The 24,623-nt window shown below is 37.6% G+C and overlaps 1 protein-coding gene across 2 annotated transcripts in view; it reads left to right on the top strand.

The window, feature by feature from the left end:
- The window catches only part of LOC125453322 (palmitoyltransferase ZDHHC20-B-like), a 103,766-nt gene that overhangs the window by 51,737 nt on the left and 27,406 nt on the right, over nt 1–24,623 (top strand). Inside the window, exons 6-8 of one of the 2 annotated variants that reach the window (XM_048532729.2) lie at nt 2,382–2,414; nt 10,944–11,064; nt 23,233–23,268. In XM_048532729.2, coding sequence (XP_048388686.1) covers nt 2,382–2,414; nt 10,944–11,064; nt 23,233–23,268 — 190 coding nt within the window. The remainder of the gene's footprint in view (nt 1–2,381; nt 2,415–10,943; nt 11,065–23,232; nt 23,269–24,623) is intronic. The other variant, XM_048532731.2, reaches the window with a different exon arrangement.

The raw sequence follows: 24,623 nt of genomic DNA, 5'->3' as shown, positions 1-24,623 counted from the left end.
CTGTGACTGGGACTTACACTCTGTTCAGTTCATGCTCATTGTTAATTAAGCACGGAATGTAATCTTAATGAAGAGTGTACTTTGGCCTTGAATATGAAAGGAATCTCATAAAGTAGACACCGAGGAAAGAATTCTAAATTTTATACTTGCAATATTATGGATGAGAGACTAATTTTTGACTACTGCTCAGTAGGCTTAACTTGCAGGAGGTCCTACAGCATCACAAATTTAGTTAGCTATTAAAATCTGCACAGTGCAAGGTGAACAGGAGACACTCAGCACGTCTCAGCTACAACATCACGTAGAATTAATGGTTTAAAGTTAAACTTGGTGCTGTCTCCCATAATTTGAGGAGCGGTGGAAAGATTGCACAAACAGATTGTATCTGTAAGTTCTTTTCATGCAAATAGAAAGCATTTAGTGGAGTTCCAACAATACAAGTACCATCAGAATGGGAACTTGCGTTACACAAATAGTTAATTAACAGAATAATGTTCAACATTGTAATTTCAGACTAAACATTATTTTTTCACTTCATTTAAGCAGTCTGCTTAATGTAAAGGAAAGAGACTGTGTATTTAATAAATAGTGTTGTATGAGTGAGGTTAACTTTGCAAGGAAGAGGCATCGAGTAAGATTAGTTTTTCTGTGGGATATATTAATGACTGAGAAAAATACCAAATGGCTATGTTAAAAGTATGAGTCCTTTTAAAAGGTTTGGTTGAGCAGTACATAAATATTGAACTTTTACATTCTAGTCATAAACACTTGATCGGTTGTAATACATTCAATCATTAAGATTTTGTAAAATATGCAGCAGTTTCTATTTGACAAGTTCTTTTGGGAACGTATTTTAAAATTTAAAAGGCATGTTTCACTGCATTAGGTTTCTGTATTTTTGGATTTAACAAATTGTTTTTAAACCCTTCTCACCCCACTTTTTGACAATGTTTATCTCTAAACAATAAGTAAAGAAATATCTTGTAAAATTGTTTCTTCTGTTCTTGAGTTTCAAGTTGTATATGCATTACCCTCAGTTGTCATGCCACAAATCGAGCTTTATGAACCAGGTTATGTCTTTACCTGCTCTGTAAAGAGATAAATATGGTTAGACATAGTGATACATCGAAGGAACCACACTGGTATATGTCTGGGTTGAAAGTCACCAAATGATAGCCTTGATTTATGGAATACAAAAGAATATTTATTTTGGCTCTGAATAAACACCAAATTTACTAAACAATACAAAAGAACATGAAATAGTTATAAACACCATATTTACTGTAATTAGATTGTTGCTGCAATACAGAAGGCATTCTGTTGCATTAACTCCCCATGTAAAAACGATCTTTAAGACATCACTTTTAATCACTTCAGCACATCATGGGGTTATAGATCACAGAATATCTTAATACCCTTATGCCTTTAGACTAACTGGGAGAAAATCAGCGACAGATGCATGCAAAATAGTGTAGGCTAGATGGGCTTCAGATCGGTATGACAGGTCGGCACAACATCAAGGGCCGAAGGGCCTGTACTGTGCTGTAATGTTCTATGTTCTATGTTCTAAATCATTTGAAAATCTGATCAAAAGACATCCAGTCACATCTGAACTGTCTGGGCAAGTGAGCCATTCAGTCATTAAAGTTAACATTTACGGTTGCTGGTATGCATTTACACAAAGTGTCGTGCTCATCAAGTTATTGATCAAGATTTCAAACTGATGAGCTCGTTGTTTATTTCATTACTGATTGTAGGACTTGGTGTGCAAAAAGGTTGACTATGGAAGTACAATGGTAGGTTGTGAGTTTGTGAAGGACATTATATAAATGCATGTTCTTGTTCCCTATTTGTTTTGCATTGTAGTAATCAAAAATGCTTGAAATGTAGAAAAAGAGGACGAGAGGTTGTTTGGATGGTATATTTGGCACTCTGTAGAATTACCACATATTGTAAATGCCACTAAAATAGACTTGTAATTTACTTCAACTGTTGCAACATACTGCACATAATTTGAATCATATAGTTGGAGACGTTCTCCGAATTCAGAAACAACACTTAAGGTTTTATTTGATTTTGCACCAATCTCAATTGTTCAAAGAAGAAAATGCTAAAAGCCCACAAAGTATTTGGACTGAGTGCAACTGAGAATTGGCTAAAATAATATGACCACTGGGAATCACTAAAAATTAAACTAAAAGCTAGAAATCCCATTTTTGGTTCCATCTCAAAGGAACAGATTCACATATTGCACTATCTATTCACAAATTTTGTTTTCAGAATAAATCAAGGTTAGTTTCCTGATTTAGTTTGGTTGATGGCTCATTTGGAAAAAAACTTAATTAGTTTTGTGGTAACCTTTGTCTTTTTCTTTTAAACAGGTGTGTATTAAAAATGGATCACCATTGTCCATGGTATGTTTGTACCTTGCATTGTAGTTACATCATACATTATAATTATTCTTTAAAGTAACCAATGAAGAAGCAGTGAAATGTTTCCCTTCACTAAGGAGGGATTGATTGACATTGCAAAAAAGGGAAGAGAACCTGAGTTTTTTTTCTTGAATGAAAATATAACGGCTAATGGGAGACGATGAAGTTAAATATACCTTTCAAAATGTATAGTTTATAAATGAATGTAAATATATAGTTTATATCAACTAACTTTTAAACATTTTGTGTAAACATTAACTCTATCTGTCTCGCTACAACTGCTGTGGGACCTGCTGAGTTTCACCTAGTACATTATTTCTGGTAGAAAGATTACGATATGCTGAAGTATTAAAAGTTCTGCTTGACTTAAATAATTTATTGCATCTAATTTTGAACACTGCACTGTAGAAGTGATGCCTTTAGAGATGTAATTCCAGGGACCAGTGTCTTCAGTTAGAGAAATAATTATAACATATGATATCTTGATGACAAGTAGAATACACCTTGTTCTTGCAAAAATAATCATACACTGACGCTTTCAATACAAGAGTAGTCATCCATGAGCTTATATTGTCGTTGTGGAAGTCTAAGTTTAACTCTTCTATTTCTACAGCTGTGTTATATTATTGCTTGTAAAACTGTGAAAGTGGTATGTTTGAGTACTGCACATTACAGTGAGGTACTGGCAGACAACTTGGATTTCTATTGAGTCTCCCCTTTTTTACTTCCAGTGAGAAGGTAAGGATGCAGAAATAGTTCTGAAGAAGGGTCACAGGATCCAAAACTTTAACTCTACTATCTCTTCACAGATGCTGCCAGACCTGCTGAGTTTTTCCAGAAATTTTTGCTTTTGTTGCAGAAACCTGGTGTCTCACCTTAAGAAAGGAGCAGAAATTGGAGCGATTTCCCTAAGTTTTACTCATACACTTACAAGGTGAACACCTAGAATAGATTTACACATGATCCACACCATATCTATATCAGCTCCACAAGATGAATTCAGCTAGTCCCAGTACTTGCCCTTTTTCTGTAGCTAATAAGTTGTTTTTTTCTGTTTTATTGCTAATCCAATTGCATTTTAAAAACACTTCTATTATTTTTGTTTCCAATGTGTTCTCAGATATTGCATCACAGTTCATAATCACTCACTAAATTTAAAAAAAATTCCTTGATGCCTGTTGGTTCTTTTCCCAGTAATCTTAAGATCACCTGGCTCTCAGCTGTTGTGCTTCTCTAACTGAAGACACTCATCCCTGGAATTACATGTAAACCTGTTCCACGCTATCTCTAAAGGCATCACTTCTTTTCTAAAGTGCGGTGTTCAAAATTAGATGCAATAAATTATTTAAGTCAAGCAGAATTTTTAATACTTCAGCATAATATCGTAATGTTTGTAACAGAAACAATGTACTAGGTGAAACTCAACAGGTCCCACAGCAGTTGTAGCCAGAGAGATAGAGTTAACGTTTTATCCACAGAGATTCTTCGTCAGAATTGAAAGCAGCTGAAAACGAGTGGTATTTTGCTGATGAACCGGTTGTAGGTGGTGGGGGGTGTCGGTTGATTGGGGAGCTGGTGTTAGGTTAGGAAGGACGAATAGAATACATAGAGGTGGTGCAAAGAGAGAAAAGGAGAGGCAAACAAAAATTGTGTTGATGAGCCAAGAGGGAGATAAATGCTGAGTAGGATGTTAGTGAGAAGTATGAACAGTTGAAAATGGGTCGGCTCTACTAGGTGCAACCCATACAAACAGGATCTGGGGTGTGGAGAAGGGTAATGAACATGGATGTGGGTGCTGACATTCTGAAATTGTTAAACTTGATGTTACATTTTGAAAACTGGAAGGTACTCGGACAGAAGATGGTGATGTTCCTCCAGCTTGCATTGAGCTTCCCAGGAGCACTGCAGCCAGCCTGAGACAGAAACATTGGCATGGGTTCACAGTAGTGTGTTCCCTTATTTTGTACTCAATGCCTCTATGTATAAAGCCCAAACCCCAATTTTATACTAATTTCTGAACCTACCCCACTACGTTCAACAATTTGTGCATATACTTTCCCCAGGTTCCCCCTCCTACCAAAAGGTACTACTTCACACCTCTGTATTAAATTTAATTTACCATTCCAGCAATCTGTCTTTGTTCTCTTGAAGTTTATCCCTATCCTCTTCACAGAACACTTCTCAGGTTTTGTGTGATTTGCAAAGTTTGAAATTGTGCCTTGCAAACCCAAATCTATATTAATAATATGCATCAAGAAAAATAATGATGCTAGTCTTGAATCCTGTACAACCCGCTGTAATCATTTCTCCAGTCAGTGACGCTTTAACAAGTGTCTGTTGGAAGTTCTTATATACCTCGTCAGGTCTTTGCTTTAAAAACAGCTCCATGTTCATTACGCATGATTTACCATTGAGTTTGTGCTGGGTTTCCTTAATCATTGCACACTAAGTTAATTATGTACAATTATTGACTTTTCAAAGCTTTTCTACTGTCAAGGTTTAACTAGCCTATAGCAACTGGTTTACTTTTGTTCAGTTATCCGAGTCAAATTGTAACATTTAAAATCCTCAAATACACCCCAGCATTCAATAAGGACTAACCACTACTGCTCCTCACTTACTCATTGGATGCATCTTAACTTTAAAAGCCAGGCTTTCTAATATCTCTGTACCAATGTTTACTTCATCCAGTGGCTCAATTACCTGCTCATTCACTATGAATATGACAGCAATTTCCAAACTTGTGACCTCTGCATTTTAGAAAAACATGGGCAGCACCAGTATGAAAGCCCCACAGTTGCAGGTTTCACTCCATTCAACACCTGAACTTGATTTCAAGCGATTGTTATTCTTTTGCTAGGTCAAAATACTGGAAGCTCTTTCCTGACAACAATGTGGTCTTACCTACACTGAATAGGCTGCACTGATTCAAAAAGGCAATTCATCAACACTTTATGAAAGGCAAATAAGGACGGATCATAAATGCTGGCCTAGCTGGTCATGTACGTGTTCCACGAACAAATAAATAAACAAAACAAAAGTACCTTCTCTTTGGTAAAGACAGATACAAAGTCTCACTCACTACTTCAGCCAAGCTCACTTCGTCCCTGCATAGATCTCCTTTTCAGATGCATAAATTCATTTTTTTAAAAAAGTTGCCACACACAAAGAAGCCATTTGTGTCTTGGTGGCTGGATAAACTTTATCCCACTTTCCGACACACTTGCAGGTTGTGCTTCAGGTGCAAATCTAAGTTTCTTGCCACTCAACCACCAAACCAGCAACAATTTTCAGGCACCCACCACACTCTGGATGAAACTTTTTCTCCTGATCCCTGTAATCCACCTACCAGTCAACTTAAATCTGGGTCCCCAGTCTTCTCTATCCACTCTACCTAAGCCCCTCATTATTCTGTCAATCTCTGTACACTCTCTAGCGCAGTTATGTTCTTCCTGTAATGTTCAGACCTGACGTGAATATAAAACTCCAACTGTGGCTTAATAAGTGTCTTGTACAGTTCCATCATTACATTCCCGCTTTTGTACTGAATACTTCATTCAGTGAAGGGAAGCATTCCATATGGCCCCTTTACCACCTTAAATTGTGTCCTGCCACCTTCAGGGATCTTCGGACATGCAATTGAAGGTCTCTCACCACCTCTGCCTACCTCAATGCTCCCATTTATTATTGATTTGTCATTAGGGTGGATTTTGTTTCCCCCCACCCCCCCCCCCCTCCAAAATGCATGACTCCTCGCTTCTCCAGATTGAATTTGCCACCACTTGCTTGCCCACTCATACAAACCATTAATATCATCTGCAGTTGGCAACTATCCTCTTCATTACCTGGCCAACTTTTGTGTCATCGATAAATTTCCCAATCACACTTACCACAGTTAAGTCTGAATCATTGATATATATCACAAAAAGCAAGGGCCCCAACACTAAGCCCCCTAGAACACCACTGGCAACCATTTTCTAATGCAGAAACATTGGCCTTTATTTAAAGTTTTCATGAAAATTTGTAGCTTGGGTTGTGAATGAGCTTGTAGACATACACACCGAGCCACCAGTCGGTTTTGTTGCAAACGTTTCATAGCCCTGCTTGGTAACATCGTCAGTGTGCCTCCAATGAACATGGAGGCGCAGGCAGACAGCAGTGAGGAATGTGTTTGGCATGTTTGCCTTCATTGATCAGAACATTGAGTAAAAGAATTGGGATGCCACATTACAGCTGTACAGGACATTGATGGGACTTTGGATCTAACTTGTCACGTTACCATGGGTGGTGTTTTCTGACAAGGCTGGCATTTGGGACCATGTCAAATGCCCTGCTAAAATCCATGTAGATGACAGTCATTGCATTATCTTCATTTTCACAAGTGCCCAATATTTATTCTTCTTTGTTTTGTTTTACATGGTGTTTACTGTTAGGATACCTGGAGATGCCTGTAGTGACTTTGCTCCTTTACCATTCCCCATCTCCACCCAAATTGACTCTACAATCTGCTCTGCTGAATGAAAGCTATTTTTAGCAATTGCACCAATGCCAGACTTGATAAACAGTGTTACCCTTCCACCTTCAACTAGCTTCCTATTTTCCTTGTTGTGATGCAGCCGTATCTCAATTATTTACTTCAATATGTGTTACCAATTTGTTCACTTTTGAGTACTACACATTTTCAGATACCAAGCCTTTAGTCTTTTTTTTAAACATCTAGACATGACTATTGGTTTAATATCCCTGTCCCATTCTACCATCCTATGATTTTGTGCATGGGAAATTGTGTCTCACTAACTTGATTGAGTGTTTTTTTTTGAAGAGATAACAAGACTGATCAAGGGGGAGCCGTAGGCATTGTCGATTATAGACTTCAGCAAAGCATTCAACACGCTTCCGCATGGTAGACTGGTTAGTGAGGTTAGATCACATGGGATCCAGGAGAGTTAGCCAATTCAATACAAAATTGTCTTGAAGATCAGAGACCTTGAAGGTGGTAGAGCTTTGCACTTTGACCTGTGATAAGCAGTGTGCCGCAAGAATCAGTGCTGATCCACTGCTTTTTGTCATTTTGTATTGATGATTTTGTTGTGAATATTGGAGATGTGGTTAGTAAGTTTGCAGAAAACACTAAAATAGGTGATGTAGCGGGCAATGAAGAAGATTATCTAGGATTACAATGGGATGTTGAACTAATGGGCCAAGGAGTGGAGGATTTTATTTTAAATAAATGTGAAGCGTTACATTTCGATAAGGCAAGCAAGGGCAGGATTTATGCGATTAATGGTAATGCCCAAGGGAATGTTGCTAAACAAAGACCTAGGGGTGCAGGTGCATACTTCTTTGAATGTGGAGTCACAGGCAGATGGTAGTGAAGACTGTGTTTGACATGCTTGCTGTCATTGATCAGAACACAGGAGTTAGGATGTCACGTTGCAGCTGTACAGGACATTGGTGGGACACCTTTTTAGAATACTGCATACAATTCCATTCACCCTGCTGTAGGAAAGATGTTAAACTTGAGAGGGTGCAGAAAAGATTTAAAAGGATGTTGCTGGCATTAAAGGGTTTGAGTTTTCAGGAGAGGCCGAATAGGCTGGGGCTTCTTTTCCTGGACATCAGAGGCTGAGGGGGTGACCTTATAAAATGAAGAGGTGCATGGATTGGTTGAATAGCCAAGGTCTTTTTCCTATGGTAGGGGAGTCCAATCCTAAAAGTATTGGCTTAAGATGAGAAGGGAAAGATTTTAAAATCTTTCTGACGGGTGATGTTTTCTCATGAAGGGTGGAACGTGTATTGACTGAGCTACCAGAGGAACTGGTGGAGACTGGTACAATTACAACATTTAAACTGCATCTGGATGGATTTAGAGGGATGTGGGCTAAATCTTGGAAAATGGGATTGCCATTAATTTGGGATACCTGGTCAGCATGGACAAGTTGGACCGAGGTTCTGTTTCTGTGCTGTATGACTCTGATCTTCATTACTGTTTGACTCCTGCCTTGACTGTATCTTTTGATTTTCTATATCTACCAAAGCCTGATCTCCCACCACCATTCTTTAGATTATAAGTCTTCTCCTCTTCCTGAGCTACAGGGATATGGGCCAAATGCTGGCAAGTGGGACTAGTGAGATTGGGATGTCTGGCTGGTGAGAGACAGTTGAACTGAAGTGTCTGTTTCCATGCAATATGACCCTGTATGGTTTGCTAGAGCACTGGTTACAGACACTCCCATGATACAGCTCATTGTATTGATGCCAGTGTTCCATGAATTGGTAACCACTTCTCACAAACTAGTCTTTAGGTTGATATAGTAATTTTGCTCATCTAATGAGTCCTTTGCCAGTTGACACTTGGCTCAGATTATTGTCTTTTCAGGTTTTGCTCTTTAGTTTGGTGTCTAGTTCTTCAAACGATCTAAGCAGAATCTCTTTCCTTGCCCTGCTTATGGTATTGACACATACCTACATGGACCACAAAACTGAATTCTCTCCATCCAAATTATTGTCCAGACCTAACGACATACCCTAAATGCTTGAGCCAGGTAGGCAACGTAGCCTTCAAACTTGTGGTCTCGCCTATCCACTTCAGTATACCATCCTTAGTATCATTACATTCCTTTTGCTCCCATACCAATTTAAAAACTTCCTGTATTACAGTGCCATGAACTGTTAGCAAATTTACTTTGCAGGACTCAAAGAAGGCGGAAAGGACCGCTGTTTTGTTGGACAACTGTAAAGGCTTTGGCTTCTACACTCCTGTCTTCTAGGTCCCATTATCTACCTCACTGAGTCATGACATCTTTTTCCCTAACCAAATGAGATGACCTTATCCAAAGGGGTGTGATTTCCTCCTGGAACAAAATATCCAAGTAACTTGCCCCTCTCTAGTGCATTAGTGTTTACAGCTCAAACTCTGAGCTACAGCTGCTTGAGATGTGGCACCATGAGCCCTATGTATGGCAGCCATGACGTATCACCTGTCCTGCCATCATGATATATTTTTAATTAACAATTTAAATTAATTTTTCAACTATTTCATTTTATATATTTTAACTTTCCTACCAGTTGCTGTACTAATTTAATCCTTAAAAATAAAATATACACATAACCATTTACCCAATACTCACTAAACAACTACTTTCTTCCCCACTAGCAGAGTAAACTTGAATTTCAAACTGCCAGCCTTCTGTATGTGGATGTTCCCTTCCCTTACTTTTCTAACTGATGCTGACCATTCCTAGGTTGTTTTGCTTCAAAAATGTGGTGTAAAATGGGAAAACAAAGTAAAATAAAGACACCTTTTTCAAAAAAATGTATTCATAAAATTGCCAAACCTATGCATTTTATTAATACGTAACCCTCTGCCAGGAACATGAGAGATGAATAGGCCATTTGGCTCCTTGAGCCTTTTCCACCGTTCTAGATCATGACTGATCATTGGCCTCATGGGCATATTCGCATACTATTTCCATATTTCTTGACTGCATCAATAAATTGTACTCTATCGATCTCTGAATTGACCTGCTTAGTGACTGAATCTCCATTTTCTCCTTGTGTTGAGAATTCTAAAGGTACATCACGCTTTTCACGTCAGACCTAAATGGCTTGCCTTTCATACTGTTTCATACTTTCATTTCTGTCTCCTAGTTCTGGAATCCCATAGCTTGAGGAACATCTTTTCTGCACCAGTTCTATCTGTCTGGTTAAGAATTTTGGAAGTCTGTATAAGATTGTCTCCCATTCCTATAAACTCTAGAGAATACTGTCACAGTTTCATCAATCTCTTCTCATAAGATAGTCCCACTATTTCACGAATCAGACTGGTGAGTGTCTGCCGCATTTCTTCTATGAAAGTATTTCCTTCCTTTTCCAAAGGGACCAGAACTACATAGGCCAAGTGTAGTCTCATCAGTGTTCAATACAAATAAAGTGAGACTTTGCTCCTGTATTCAAATCCTATTGCAATAAAGGTTAACGTGCTGTTCACTTCCTGAATTGCTTGGTGCAACTGCTTGGTGGTTTTCAGTGACTTCTCAATGAGGATTCCTAGGCCCCTTTGGACAATTTCCAATGTCACACTATTTAAGGAACACTCTGCATCTTTGTTTCTTCTGTCTAAGTAGATAACCTTACATATATCCACATTACATTCCATCAGCCATGCTCATGCCTACTCACTCAGTCTCTCTATATCTTTAAGCATCGTTTTGCAATATCACCATTTACTTTTCTAACAAGTTTTGTATTATCTGTAAATTTGGGAATGTTATAATTGGCCCCCACATCCAAATTGTTGATATAGATTGTAAACAATTGAGGCGCACACAATGAATTTTTCAGTACCCCACTAATCTCGGCCTGCCAACGCGAGCATGACCTATTTTGTTCAGAGATTAAAGTATGAATTACTGTAAACTATTTAGACCTATGGATTATTGTAATCGTTTGTAGTAAGTTGATGAATCTGTGCACTCTATTACCTAATAATAAGCAAATGTTTCCTTTTAGGGTGAATAATTGTGTGGGATTTTCGAACTACAAATATTTTATGCTTTTTTTGGCATATTCTTTGTTATATTGTTTATTCATTGCGGCAACTGTGCTTCAGTACTTCATCAAGTTTTGGACAGTAAGTTCATCTTTATTTTGTCATTGCATGCTCTGTAGAAGATAAATGTGTGAAAAGTTTTTTTAATAAATAAGTTAATAATTATTTTAATAAATATCCAAAAAAAACTTCAAAACCTTCATGATGATGAGCTGTGTAGTTGGAACCCCAGTTATCCACAGGAGCAGAAAATGCCCTTCCCTCAATTAAGGTCAGTAGGTAATCAAAAGTCCTAAATTGTTATTGATTGTCATGCCTCTCCTTACATTCTCTGTAGCAATATTTACCTTATTAACCTGCTTCAGCTCCCTCCAGAAGTATATACTTTGTTTAATTTGCTGATGTGTTCAACTTATCTGTCTCCTTGCTAATCATCTAAAGGAGCAGCTTATTATAGATACTGGAATCTACTGAAAACAAAAAAATGCTGGAGATCACAGACCTGAAGACTCATCTGGACTGAAAATTTTTGCTTGCTTTGTCTCCATGGATACTGCCTGACCCGCTGAGATCTCCACATTTTGTTTTCAGTAAAGACCAAGATAGTTTGCTAAATTTGCTTCCAATGCCAACTGTTGATTTCTGGACAACTGAAATGTTTATTAAATGCAGTTTATTGTCAAACAATTCAATTTTTGTTATTTTTTTTCACGGAATCTGGGTGTGGTTGGCTAGGCCAGTATTTATTGCCCCAAAAGCAGTTAAGAGTCAACCACATTGTTGTAGGTCTAGCGTCACTCGCAAACCAGACTAGGTAAGGACAGCAGTTTCCTTCTGTAAAGGAAATTAGTGAACCAGATGGGTTTTTCTTGACACTTGGCAATGGTTTCACAAGCATCATTATACTCAACTCTAAATTTTTATTGCATTCAAACTTCACCAACTGCCATGGTGGAATTTGAGCCCATGTCCCCAGAACAATTACCTGGGTCTCTGAATTAATAGTGTAGTATAGGTCAACACTTATAGGTCCAACAGTCAAATTTAAAATTTAAACAGCGTGACTGTTTAACATGCAACTTGTCAGTGTTTAAACAGGCTATTAAAAAGTCAGCAAATCTGCTGAAATAACTGCTGTAGAGACTGTTAACAAATTTGTTAGACTGGAGGTGAACATGTGGACCCAATACTAAGTAGGATTTGGGAGGTATAGATATTTCATAATAAGCCTGTTCAGATGTATTTTGATACATGATCTGAAACACAGGGGGACTTGAACTTGGGTCTTTTGTCTCAAAGGCTGGGCACTACCACTGCGTCACAAGACTCTGTTACATCATTGATAAGGTCCAGCTGCTTCATTTGGAGGTGGAGAAGTTAAAACAAATTGAACCCTTCTCAGAACAAGTGTAATTGAATGGAGCTGCAAATTTACATATTTTTCCTGCAGCTAGTAGAAACATGGTTAATTAAAGATTCGTTTCAGTTTACAAAATTGATTGAACCAGTTTGGTATTTAAAATTTTAATAATTTTTTCAAATTGCTAATTTGCATACTTACAGTATATGTGTTAGCATAAATTTTAAAAATATAGCTCGTATTGTTTTCTTTAATCATAGGACAGTTCAACCAGATAAACACATAACCTTTTAACTAATTTCTTAGCTATTTGGCAAATATGTCCACTATAACTCATTTAATTATACAGAAATTCACTGTCAATACAACATGTGTATTTAACGTATATTTTACATAAAAGTAAATTCCTCTCCTGAAATTTACTGCAAGCCCTGAATTTACTATATTTAATATAATACATAATACTATAATTATAACTAAACAATTGATTAAGTAATACTTTGTATTGGTTTAGTCATGGATCAATCTGAACTATACCAATGAATTTTACTGATCACCAAGATGGTGTTGACAGTAAAAGCACTTTGTCCATAATCCAAGTTGTAGGCATTCCAAGTTCTTGGGTAGAATAGATTTCAATCTCTTTTCTGTGCTTTAATTTGGATCAGGATAAATTATTAATGAGCACCATACTGCAGTAGTGTGATATTTTTTGATGTATTAATCATACTTAAGATTGGAAATCGTCACTGAATCGTGGGAGGTTTTGTCCCCAGTAGGATTTAAAATAAGACTATTAGTGTCATTTTATTTGGAATCAGCAGAGAGATCTTCGTCCCAAAACACTTGACTGGGTAGAGACCCGGTCTTAAAGATAAACAGGTGCTAACTTACACCTCCATTTAACCCTTTTGAATCCAGCATTTCAAGCCAGGGAACATAGTGGAATTGCACATGAGTGTAGATTAGTTGATTAGGTGCGCGTTTATCAGGTATTGCTATAAAATTTGCTCTATAAATTGTTTTCACTAAAATTGGTCCTCTAAGTATAGTGAGTGAACAAGATTCTAGTACCTAATTGCCACACTTCAAATGTCCTTTAAATTTTGAAATCTGTGAACTGTTAGGAGAATCTCATTTATGCCACAGTCTTGGAAGATTGCTACTAAGGCACTACTGTTTACTGAAATATTTGAGATGCTGATTTATGTGATTAGTATAACGGTACTAGTGAGTACTGGCTATTCAGGTTTTTCCAAAGCACAAAATAGCCTGCAAAATCCTGGAATGTTTAAGGCCATTTTTCCGTTTGTTACTTCTCCTGTTCAAATATATGAATGAAACAGCATTGAGCTGCATGTAGTATTTATCATAAAATCCCGACAGTGCAGAAGCAGGCCGTTGAGCCCATACTGACCCTTTAAAGAGCAACCCACCTGCCATATCCCTGTATTTTGCATGGCTTGTCCTTCTAACCTACAATTCCCTGAACACAATGGGCAATTTGGCATGACCAATAGACCTAACCTGCACATCTTTGTACTTTGGGAGGAAACTGGAGCACCCAGAGGAAACCCATGTAGACACGGGGAGAAAGTGCAAACTTCACACAGTCACCCGAGGGTGGTATCGAACCTGAGTCCCTGACACTGAAGCAGCAGTGCCACCCATTGAGCTACTGTGCTACATAGAACATAACAGCGCAGTACAGGCCCTTCAGCCCTCCGATGTTGCGCCGACCTGTGAAACCAATCTGAAGCCCATCTAACCTACACTATTCCATTTTCATCCATATGTTTATTCAATGTCCATTTAAATGCCCTTAGAAGTTGGTGAATCTTCGACTGTTGCAGGCAGGGCATTCCACACCCTTACTACTTGTAATGAAAAGAACCTACTTCTGACATCCGTCCTATACCTATTGCCTCTCAATTTAAAGCTATGTCGCCTCGTGCTAACCATCACCAGCCGAGGAAAAAGGGTCTCACTGTCAACCCTGTCTAATCCGCTGATCATCTTGTATGTCTCTATTAAGGCCGCCTGTTAACCTTCTCTGTAACGAAAACAGCCTCAAGTCCCTCGGTCTTTCCTCATAAGACCTTCCCTCCAGGCAACATCCTGGTAAATCTCCTCTGCATCCTTTCCAATGCTTCCACATCCTTCCTTCCAACAATGTGGCGACCCAGAACTGTACCCAATACTCCAAGTGTGGCTGCATCAGAGTTTTATACAGCTGCAACACGACCTCATGGCTCCGAAACTCAACCCCTCTCCCAATAAAACCTAATACACCATATACCTTCTTAACAGCCCTATCAACCTGGGTGGCAACTTTCAGAGATCTATGCACCCTGCCTCTTAACTTCTCCCTGTATTAAATCTGCAATCAGCTTTGCAAAATACCTGTATTTCTAGGATCAGACTTGAATGTGACATGTCGTCTTCACTGTATCCATTATTGAAATGGATGCACAATGGCGACCCCAGTTAATCTCGCTTGGTAGAGATCACGTGACTACAGCTTGTCTCTACTAGTATAGTATGGCATTTCTATCCCAAATATCCTGTTTTCATACGCAAACACAAAAAATAATTGTACACATCCTCATTTGCATTATGAATTACCCAAGTTACCCACTGTGCACAAAACTGTTCTTGTTGTGATCGTCTCTTAATTGTGCACATGCATGCTAAGGTTGGCTGTTCATCTGGGTGATGTAAGTTCTCTGGGGAGTGTCATTCCCATGTCATTTGTTGTCGCTGGAGTATTTGTTGCTGTTCCACTTCTGTTGCTGAGGTTCTGAGGACACCAGGACTGTTGGTTGATCAATGAAAGTCTGTGTGGATGGTGAATTCACATTTTCCAGATTGGCTGCTGACAGCTAAGAAACTGCTTCTCCATTTGTGCTATGATGACTGTGATTGATTGTGACAGTATGTTTGGACATTCACTTTCACTGCGTGTGATTAAGGTGACCTGCATAGTTACTGTGCAGGTTTAAAAATTGGCAAATGTGCAGACTCTTGTTGAGAGTATTGAAAATTTGTACCTTTGCCTGCTTTCCAGTGTTCAGACTTGACAAAATAAAATTTGGCCTTCCAACATTTTCCTTGATTTTGTTGCTTTGCCTGTTTTACATCCATCTTCTGTAGCATTTTTGGTTTTGGAATGTCAGTTAATGTGTGACATTAGTCTTTGTACTGGACTACTTTCCATACCTTCTGTAGGGGTATTTCTCCACTCAAGGATTGCCTTGTATACAATCTGTGCTGGATTGCTTGATGTTGAAAATTATTTTTTATTATTTTATTCTACTGCCTCAGCTTTTCAATTTGACTGGGTTACTGTGAAGATGTATGGTGTTGAATTTCTCAGTTCTGTAATCCAGCTGAATTCTTGTCTTGTGAGAAGAGGGCCATTCTTGTTCATCACCAATGTCATGAATTCCGTAACAACTGAAGTGCTCTTTCAGGCATTACATCATCCCAGTGGTTGTTGTTAAAATCAGTTGTTTTACCTCCCAGTAGTCAAAATGATAGTCTACAGTGACAAGATAATCATTTCTCTTCCAAACTGTCGCTATCCTGACTTGGAAATATGTTGTTTTATTGTCATTAGGTCAAAATCCTGGAATTCCTTTCTGAATAACATTATGGATCTCCCAACAGCCCCTGGACTGCGGTGATTCAAAAAGACACTTCACCACCACCTTCTCAAGGGCAGCTAGGGATGGGCAATAAGTGTTGGCCCAACTAGCAACACCTACCTTTCAAAATTTTTTTTAAAACTTCCTATCAGGGTAAAAGAACCGAAGACTCCTGGAATGTCATGTGTCATCAGTAGCTCTCTAGCTTGTTTAGCCTTGTATCTATTACAATCCGCAACACTGACTCACAGAGTCCTATATTTAATTGCTTATGTTTGGCCAGTAAAGTGATTCTGCTGCCTTCCTCAAATTTAACTAAATGCCATGGTGGCTTGTATGGATGCACTGTGGCATCTCTACTGTCAACTCCTCAAATAATGACTCTTACTTCCTTTTGTACAACATGCAACATAAGGATATCAGGTCATTTCTGTATTCCCAATGAGTCTGTAACTAAAGGAGTGTCCTAGGCTTTCAGGCCATCCTTTCATCACTACTTCTTGCAGCGCTTGGAGAGTTGCATCTTGTTGGGTGGAATGTTAATTTGAATAAGGCGGTTGTTATATTTGATGTCTCTGCTGAGTTAATGGCTTCTAGAATATTTCAAGCTGCTGCTCCTTGTTCAATCTGGAGGATTGTACACAAAACAACCTCTGTTTTCTTTGTAGGGAGTATTTCTCTTGACAGCATTCCTGTAATGTACATCTGGTTCCCTTGCTTGTTTCTCTGGAACCAGAGCAACTTTGTTCGCAGATAAAATACTTTGTGGCTTTGTATCACTTTATCTCTTCCAAGAAGGTATTGATTTGAAAATGGATGCAAGCAAAGACAGTGGGCAGGTATTCTTTCCCAATCATAAGACCATTAGACATAGGAGTGGAAGTAAGGCCATTCGGCTCATCGAATCCACTCCACTCCGCCATTTAATCATGGCTGATGGGCATTTCAACTCCCCTTACCCATACTGTCCCCGTAGCCCTTAATTCCTTGCGAGATCAAGAAATTATCAATCAGATCATAGTGTTCTGTTTGTGTTAATGCCATTAATGCAAATGCAACCAGTTTTCCATGCTGCATTACAATGATCCAAGTCCTATCTCATACTGTATCACACTGCAAACTGACTTCATTTCTGTCAAGAAATTTCAGCACATGGTTTGCCACCCCTAGATGCTTGATTTTAGTGAATGCTGTTTCAGTCTTCATGTCCCATTACCAGATTATATGCTTGGCAGTGAGTTGGTGTATTAATCCACAGTATAAGTTTTGCGTCCCAATACTCTGTACTGCAAGACCTCTTATGTCTGATGCAATCTTGTCTTGATTTAAGTAGTTTTTTTAATTATACAAATTCAAAGGATGCTCTGAGCAGTATCAATGCAGTCACATATTGATTATTGGTCTGTTTTTTTCCACCTTGGGCTCTAATATTAAATACTGCTGTTTATAAGTTACATTAATTTGGGTTAAGAAGCTTTCAAAATTTCTTGTTTCCAAGAAGTTGAAGCTGGTATCGGCAAAACTGGATGTTTTGATTTAGCTGGCATTTTTGTTAGGTTTATCTATGCATTTCTTATTTAAATTCATGGCAAAAGCTTCTTCATATTGCAATATCTGAGACATGTATATTTTGACTTAAATAGGTTACCAATACTGATTTCTAAATATTTTCTAATAAACCAATTCAGAGGTTTTATTGCACATCCCTGGACCAAGTGAGACTTGAACCCAAGACTTCTAGCTCAGACCACTCCCATTGCACCTACTTGAGCCCTAATGCTGCATCTATCAAGTTAATTCTGTTCCCAATACAAAGGTTTCTTCCTTTGTTTTCTTGTGTTTCTTTCTGTCAAGTGCTTTAAATGAGATTATCCCTACATATTTAGTAACACTAACTATAAAGTGGAAATTTCAATTTAAAACATGGATGAATTACTGATGGCTATTAAGTACTAGCTAATTCTTTGATCATTTTGAGTATGAATTTCTTTCCACTATTGTGTGACATCTGTATCAACCTTTCCATTGCCACTTTCATCATTGTTCTCCTGATCTGTCATTCTAGCAGAGTTACTGCAATAATATTCTTGTGCAGTTTTTAATGTGCAAATATATTACAGATACCCTTGCATTTGATCCACATCCCACAAGAGATTTTTTTTTTAAATGACACGACAAATTTTGTATTTAAAGTTAACTAAATAGCAGGGCATAATCATTAAAAGCAGGAATGAACTAATGGAAAGATTGATTTTTATAATATGTTCCAAATCTAAAATTGATTTTATTTAAGCAAGCAAATAATCACCCTTACCTTTCCTATTTAGAGGGAGTCTTATCAGTCCTTATAAGGAATCTAAACCTTTTGCAAAGAAAATATTAACTTAAGCTATTTTATCTAATAATGATTTAGTTGGAGTTCTTAGTACCTATTTATTGTTGGAGAGAGGTAAACTGAACTGGAGGAATTGCTGACCTAAGTATTGTGAATTGATTGAATGAAGTGTAGTCAGTAACCAAGAACGCCAGTTCATTAATTTATCTGTTGAACTGAGGATATGCCAGTTCCATATCTAGCAAGTTTGAGCATTAATTCCTTCTTCCTAATGTTCCCACTATATTAATTTTTCCATTTAAGCTAAACATTTTGACATAAAATACAGAATTATCAATATATTTACAGGTATGTACAATTCTCAATGTATCATTAAGGGTAAGACTGTAGAATGTGTTCAGAAGGAGCTGGTGCACTCCTGTTACCACTTATAGCCAGTCCCCTCAAAGGTCAGTGGTTTCCTATTTTTTTGCAAAAATTGCCATTTCACATTGTTGAATTTGGTAATGAACGTTATATTTTTCAATCTGATATATGGGACACATGCCAATGAGATATTTGAGGAATACTCTTTTATACCTGTTTTAGTTTGACGAGGATTGTTGATGGTGAGCAGTTCCTTAACCTTAATGAGTCTGTAGTGTTTGGATAGAAGTATTTCATTGAAATTCCTTTACAGCCTTTTGCACTAGACTTACAATCACTAAATAAAATCATAAAGGCCTTAATATAAAATATTCAAATATGTTAGGATAGCTGCATAGGGAAGATATGTAGAGCCTACTTTTAGTTTGGCCACTTTATTGAAAGTCTTTTCGCCTACATCTAGAATCCCAATCCTGAGTACTTGTAAGGTGTATGAAGTAAGATTCAGGCAAATTTTCAGCAAACCAGACACAACCTCGTCTTGTTCTAATCAGAAGCCTCCAATTAACCACAGTCATTCACTGGAGCACCTTCTAATATTTTAGTATGCAAAACAAATATTGTCAGCAAGGGAAGACTGTAGGCTTACAGAAGTGGACATAGCTTTCATTATTGATTTACATAAATAAAAACTGAAAGAACTGCTAATGTGGAAATCAGAAACAAAAATAGCATTTGCCGAAAAATCTCAGTGGGAGTGGCAGCATCTGTGGATAGAACTCAGCGTTAACATTTCGCATCCAGTGACCCTTGCTCAGAACTCTGATTTCTCTCCACAGATGCTGCCAGACCTGAGCTTTTCCAGCAAATTGTTTTCTTGTTGTTTATTACTGATACACATTTTTAGTTTACCTAAGTAACACTCATCAGTAGTTCTCCATTTCTCACTTGCAAATGCTACATGTCATTATGTTTTGTTTAGCTAAGATATTTTAAAATGGGTGGAACCCAGATTCCCTGATGACTCAGTAAGCAAATACATTGTATGATGTAGCGCTAAATCTTAAGGATTAGATGCCAGGTTATGGCAGTGTTATTCTTATCTTGAGTGTGACAGTAGGGCACTAATGACCTGTGTATCCCCGGGGAAACCAGTGCTTTTGATTGAAGATACCTGCTAAAAGTCTGTATGTGTGAAGATCAAGAAAATGTAGTTGAAATTTAACTCTAATTTCCCATGTCACTGAATAATCATCCTCCTTAGCATTAGGTCAGACCAGTGATGAATAACCAATTGTTCTAGATATGAGAGATGCTTGTATCCTTGGAATCACATGCTATTATGTTCAGCAGAAGGGAGGGAAAGATAATAGCCATTTTCACTGAGATTTCGCTTTACAGCTCCAATAGACGCCTTAGCTTAGTTCTGAAGACAAACTGAAGAAGTCATTTGGGGAAATGGCAAATACTATATTCTGCTTATGATGGCTGTTCATCTGGTGCATCAAGAGTTTTCAGTCCTTTTTTTTATATCATGTCACTGTATAACTAATGTTTCCTTCATTACTCCCAAAAAGGATGTAAAATTTATTCTGCAATCCTCATTATCACCATTACATGACTTCAGCTTATTTGCCGTGTGTTCCTATAGAATTGTGCATCAGCTATTAGTCCTCAGTCACGTAGCAGCGAAAATTGTGAGTGTCACCTGTTTGATTTATAACCAGCAATACATAGATGTGGTAAGCCTTGCATATCAATATATTTTCACAGTGCCAAATGTTGATTATTTTTATAGATCAAGATTTGTAATCTTGCTAAGTGCTAAATTTTTAAAATCAGTCGCTAAGGTGACTCTTCTTGAAAATTGACCTCATTTCAGTTAGTTAACATAGTGATATTGCTTTTCTACTGGTACCTACTGTTTTATATAGATCACCATTACATATAACTGGCACTTTTCACTGGTCACAAAATGAAAAAAAGTCACCTATTGGCAATGGTGTGAATCTATAATTCAAAATTAAATAATATCTAGAACATAGCTGAATTTACGTAGATTATTTATAAAGGAATCAGATGAATTTATGCTGCTATTACCAACAGTTGTGCCCGGTTTTATATGCTATTTTGTAGCATATCTCCAGAAACCTGTTTTACTGCTGTATCCAAAAAATCCAATTCACAGTCAAGTGGTAAAGAAAAAATAGCAAAAGCAATGTACAGGTGAGACAAATCTTGGAAATGTAGTAAGCTGTGTGGAGAATATTAGCAGTCTTTCCTAGGACATAGAAAGATGAAATAGACAGGCACAACAGATTAAATCAAAGGCCAAGAATTGTAAAGCGGTGCATTTTGGAAATTAAAATCATGAGTGAAGGAACAGTTTTAGGCAGGTACAGGAACAGCAACCAGAGGATTTATTTCCACAAGTCTTTGAAGGTAACTCAACAAGCAGCTGCCTTAAAGAAGTATAGAAAATGACCCATTAGACTTTGCCAGAGTGGCGTGTTCTGTTCTAAGCACTATACGTTAGGAACCATGTCAAGTCCTTAGAAAGGATGCAGAGTTTTATTACGGTTGCATCAGTAGTGGGGTGTTGTGTTAATCTGGAGATAATGGCAAGCCTGGGATTGTGCTTCTAACACTGAGAAACTAAAGAGAGATTTAACACAGGTTTCAGAATTTTGTGTGCTGTACCATGGAGTGCTATACCTTGCATTTGCAGGACATTTGATAATTGAAGTACATCCTTTTCAAATACTTTGTAAAATAATAGGCCAGGATGCAGAATGTTTCTTTTACTCATTAACTTGTGATCTGAAATACGTTATTTGGATAGATAGTTTAACATTAACTTCTAAAAGAAATTGGATGACATCTAAGAAAGGAAATAAACATTCGGCTATGAGGAAAGAACAGGAAAACGAGACTATTTGGTAGATGTTTGAGACCTGGCACAGTCTGGTGAGCTAAATGGCCTTCTGAACTGCGTAGTGCTGAAGTATTCATCTATCTAATTTATTGAATCAGCAAGTTGCAAGATTATTTACAAGGTCACTGTCCTACAAGAATAAATTAAGATAGTTTTGCCATGAAAGCTTTACAGTACAATGGTATATTTATTGTTGATTATAAATGAGAGATTAAGATCTTCAGGCATCCAGAAAATAACATTAAAATACTTTGTAAAAAATTTCAGTTTCAACTTGTGTTTCACCAGATTGTTTCACTAAAATCTGTTAATTGAGCCAGTTGTTTGTAGCATATTCTCTATAGGTTAAGGACGGGATAGAATCCTTACAGTATTGCCAACTTCAAGCACTTACATATTATCAGTTTGAAAAGTTATTTCTTATTAGTATTCACATTCATTTAGTTGCTATATAAATGAAATACAAGCTTAAATACATCTCACAATCAAGTAAAGATAAGGTACTGTTGCACAGTATGAAAACACTTGCTCAAAGTTATAGTTTCTAAGCATCGAATTCTCAACCTTTATGATACTAGAGAGATTCTGAGTGCTAACTGCTATTTCAGTGGGAAGGATGATAAGCTCCAAAGCCGCATTACTGTGATTTCTTGTGTTGGTTCCGAAGTTGCAGTTAACAGAAAAATATTGACAAAAACTTGGAACAGTGTTAATTGTTGTCTGTGTCAAATAATGTACTGATTAGAAAGGAAACAAAAGCAACAGTAATGTCTAGAAAAATAAAAGTTTGTAGATCACGATGCAAGAGTGTCCCTAGTAAATGTACCAGTTTTTTAATGTTTTCCCAATCTCAGTCATGGTAATGTTGGAAGAGCTGTATGATTGGTCTCTGTGCTCCTGGACTAGCAAATTTAGTAAGATGTTGTGCTGAACCACTCTGGCAGCATCTGAAATTCTCAGTTGAGTGTACAACTGGTTGGCAGCACGTAAGATTCTGTCATATTTCAGTGCAATGCTAAGCAAGAGCAGAGGTATTGTCTTTCAGTTGAACTGTTAACCTGCTGTCATAATTGGTATTAAGTTCCTATAGTCACTAAAGGTATCAGTACTATACAGAGAAGACCACAGAAAAATGTTCTTTGTACTAACCAACAACAGCATTTAAAACGGATTAAACTGGACATTAATCCAACTGATAATTTGTGGACACCTGAGGCAGCTATGTTTACTGTTCAAAAAAAAATAGGTGCGGTGCTATTAAGTATTATCATATGATGGTAGGAATGCAATATTACCCGAAGCTGAAGCCTGCAACTCCCTCAGTGATACTGTCACATGACATTGATATACACCTTTAGTTTACAGTCCTTATTGTTGGATAATGAAACTTCCTTCATCTGTAGGCACAAAGATGTCCTACATCCAGAAACAGGTGACATGATAGGTTGTTCAGTTTTCAAATGGCTTTTTTATACACAAATAATAGACAAATTCATGATTCGTCCTTCCCTTCCCATCCCATCCCATCCCATCCATGCCTCTTTGCATGGCAGATGAATCAATTAATTGATCTGGTTTTCATCAAAGTGTCTTTATTTGCATATAGCTTTGTCGCAGGAAATCATCAGTGAAGTGCCCAAAGGTAAAATGCAATTGCATTCCTTATTTAGTGAACTTCTGGTATTGAAAGTGATGGAATTAAAGTTGTACGTTGCATGTGACTCAAAGTGAATTACTGCCTGATTTTGAGTGTTTTTTAAATGAAACCTGAAGTTTTTTGTTTGCAAAATCTATTCAGTTTCGATATGTGATTAGATAACCTTTACTAAAAACATTTACCTGGAGTCCCCTGTTTGGGCACAATCAAATTTTTGACCAGAATATGTTTCCGATGTATTTTCCATTTTTATAATGTCAATATGTGTTCAAGAATCTTGCTATTCTCAGTAGAGTAAACCTAATCTTAAACTGGACCTAAATTAGTAAACTCAGTCACATCAGTATATATTTTCATTTAAGTCTAATTTATTTAGCCATCGTTGATGTATATTATGCAGATGTTTAAGAACCTGCAATCAAAGAAGTGTTTAAATTTTTGATCTGACTGGATCTGTTTTACGGCATGAGTTTAAGGAATCAGAAAATACAGAACCTGTCTTAGCAGTATGATTCAAATATAAATTTGTAACCAAAGGACCAGAAAAATGACATTACTTCCTGCCACGCCTAATATTTCACCGTACCTTGATCAAGAAGATATTCTTGTTTTGAAAGTGTGGGGTGTATCAGTTTTGCGAGGTGATTCACACTGTTTGATGGATGCATTTAAAATTGAGGAGACCCAGACACACTGTAGTTATGCTCAAAATTCCTTTAAACCCTATTCCATCAATGTTGCTTGATCAAAACCCTCAAATTCCCTACCTAATGGTATCGTAGATGCACCTACACTAAATGAAGTATGGTAGTTTAAGAAGGCAGCTCATCATCACATTCTCAAGGTCAGTTAGGGATGAGTAATAAATGCTGGCCCAACTACCCATGACAACATCCCATGAATTTTTATTTTAAATTGTTTGCAGTGCTCTTACAGGTGGATCAACACAACTATAAGGGAGTGGTCCTGATCTCTCAAGCAGCAACACTGACAGTTGGATTCCTGTGCCCTAATTCCCTTTATTCAGTGCTGCTGACCCTTTCTTCCAAGTTCAGCTTTCACAGAAATGTGCAGTGAGCATCACCGTACTCTTGGAATGGAGTAGCTATGGAAAAGCAGACATATCCCTTTTATTGACACAAGGTTCTATGTGGTAAATTTACAAGTCCAGTCTGAATGTTGGTGAATGGGAGAATGGATGAATGAGATGTTGGATATGTGAGCTGTGAGAGGTAGTGATCAGTGGGCGAGTGAGGTAAAGTTGCAAGTGGAGAATGTGGTCAGGTGATGGGTTAGTAAGGTAGTCTGGGGCATCGAGTCAGGTCAGGAATGGGTAGAAT

The sequence above is a fragment of the Stegostoma tigrinum genome, chromosome 6, assembly GCF_030684315.1.
Source record: "Stegostoma tigrinum isolate sSteTig4 chromosome 6, sSteTig4.hap1, whole genome shotgun sequence".
Classification (NCBI taxonomy): Eukaryota; Metazoa; Chordata; class Chondrichthyes; order Orectolobiformes; family Stegostomatidae; genus Stegostoma; species Stegostoma tigrinum.
Note: the sequence above shows the minus strand (reverse complement) of the source record. Positions and strands in the feature narration are given on the sequence as shown.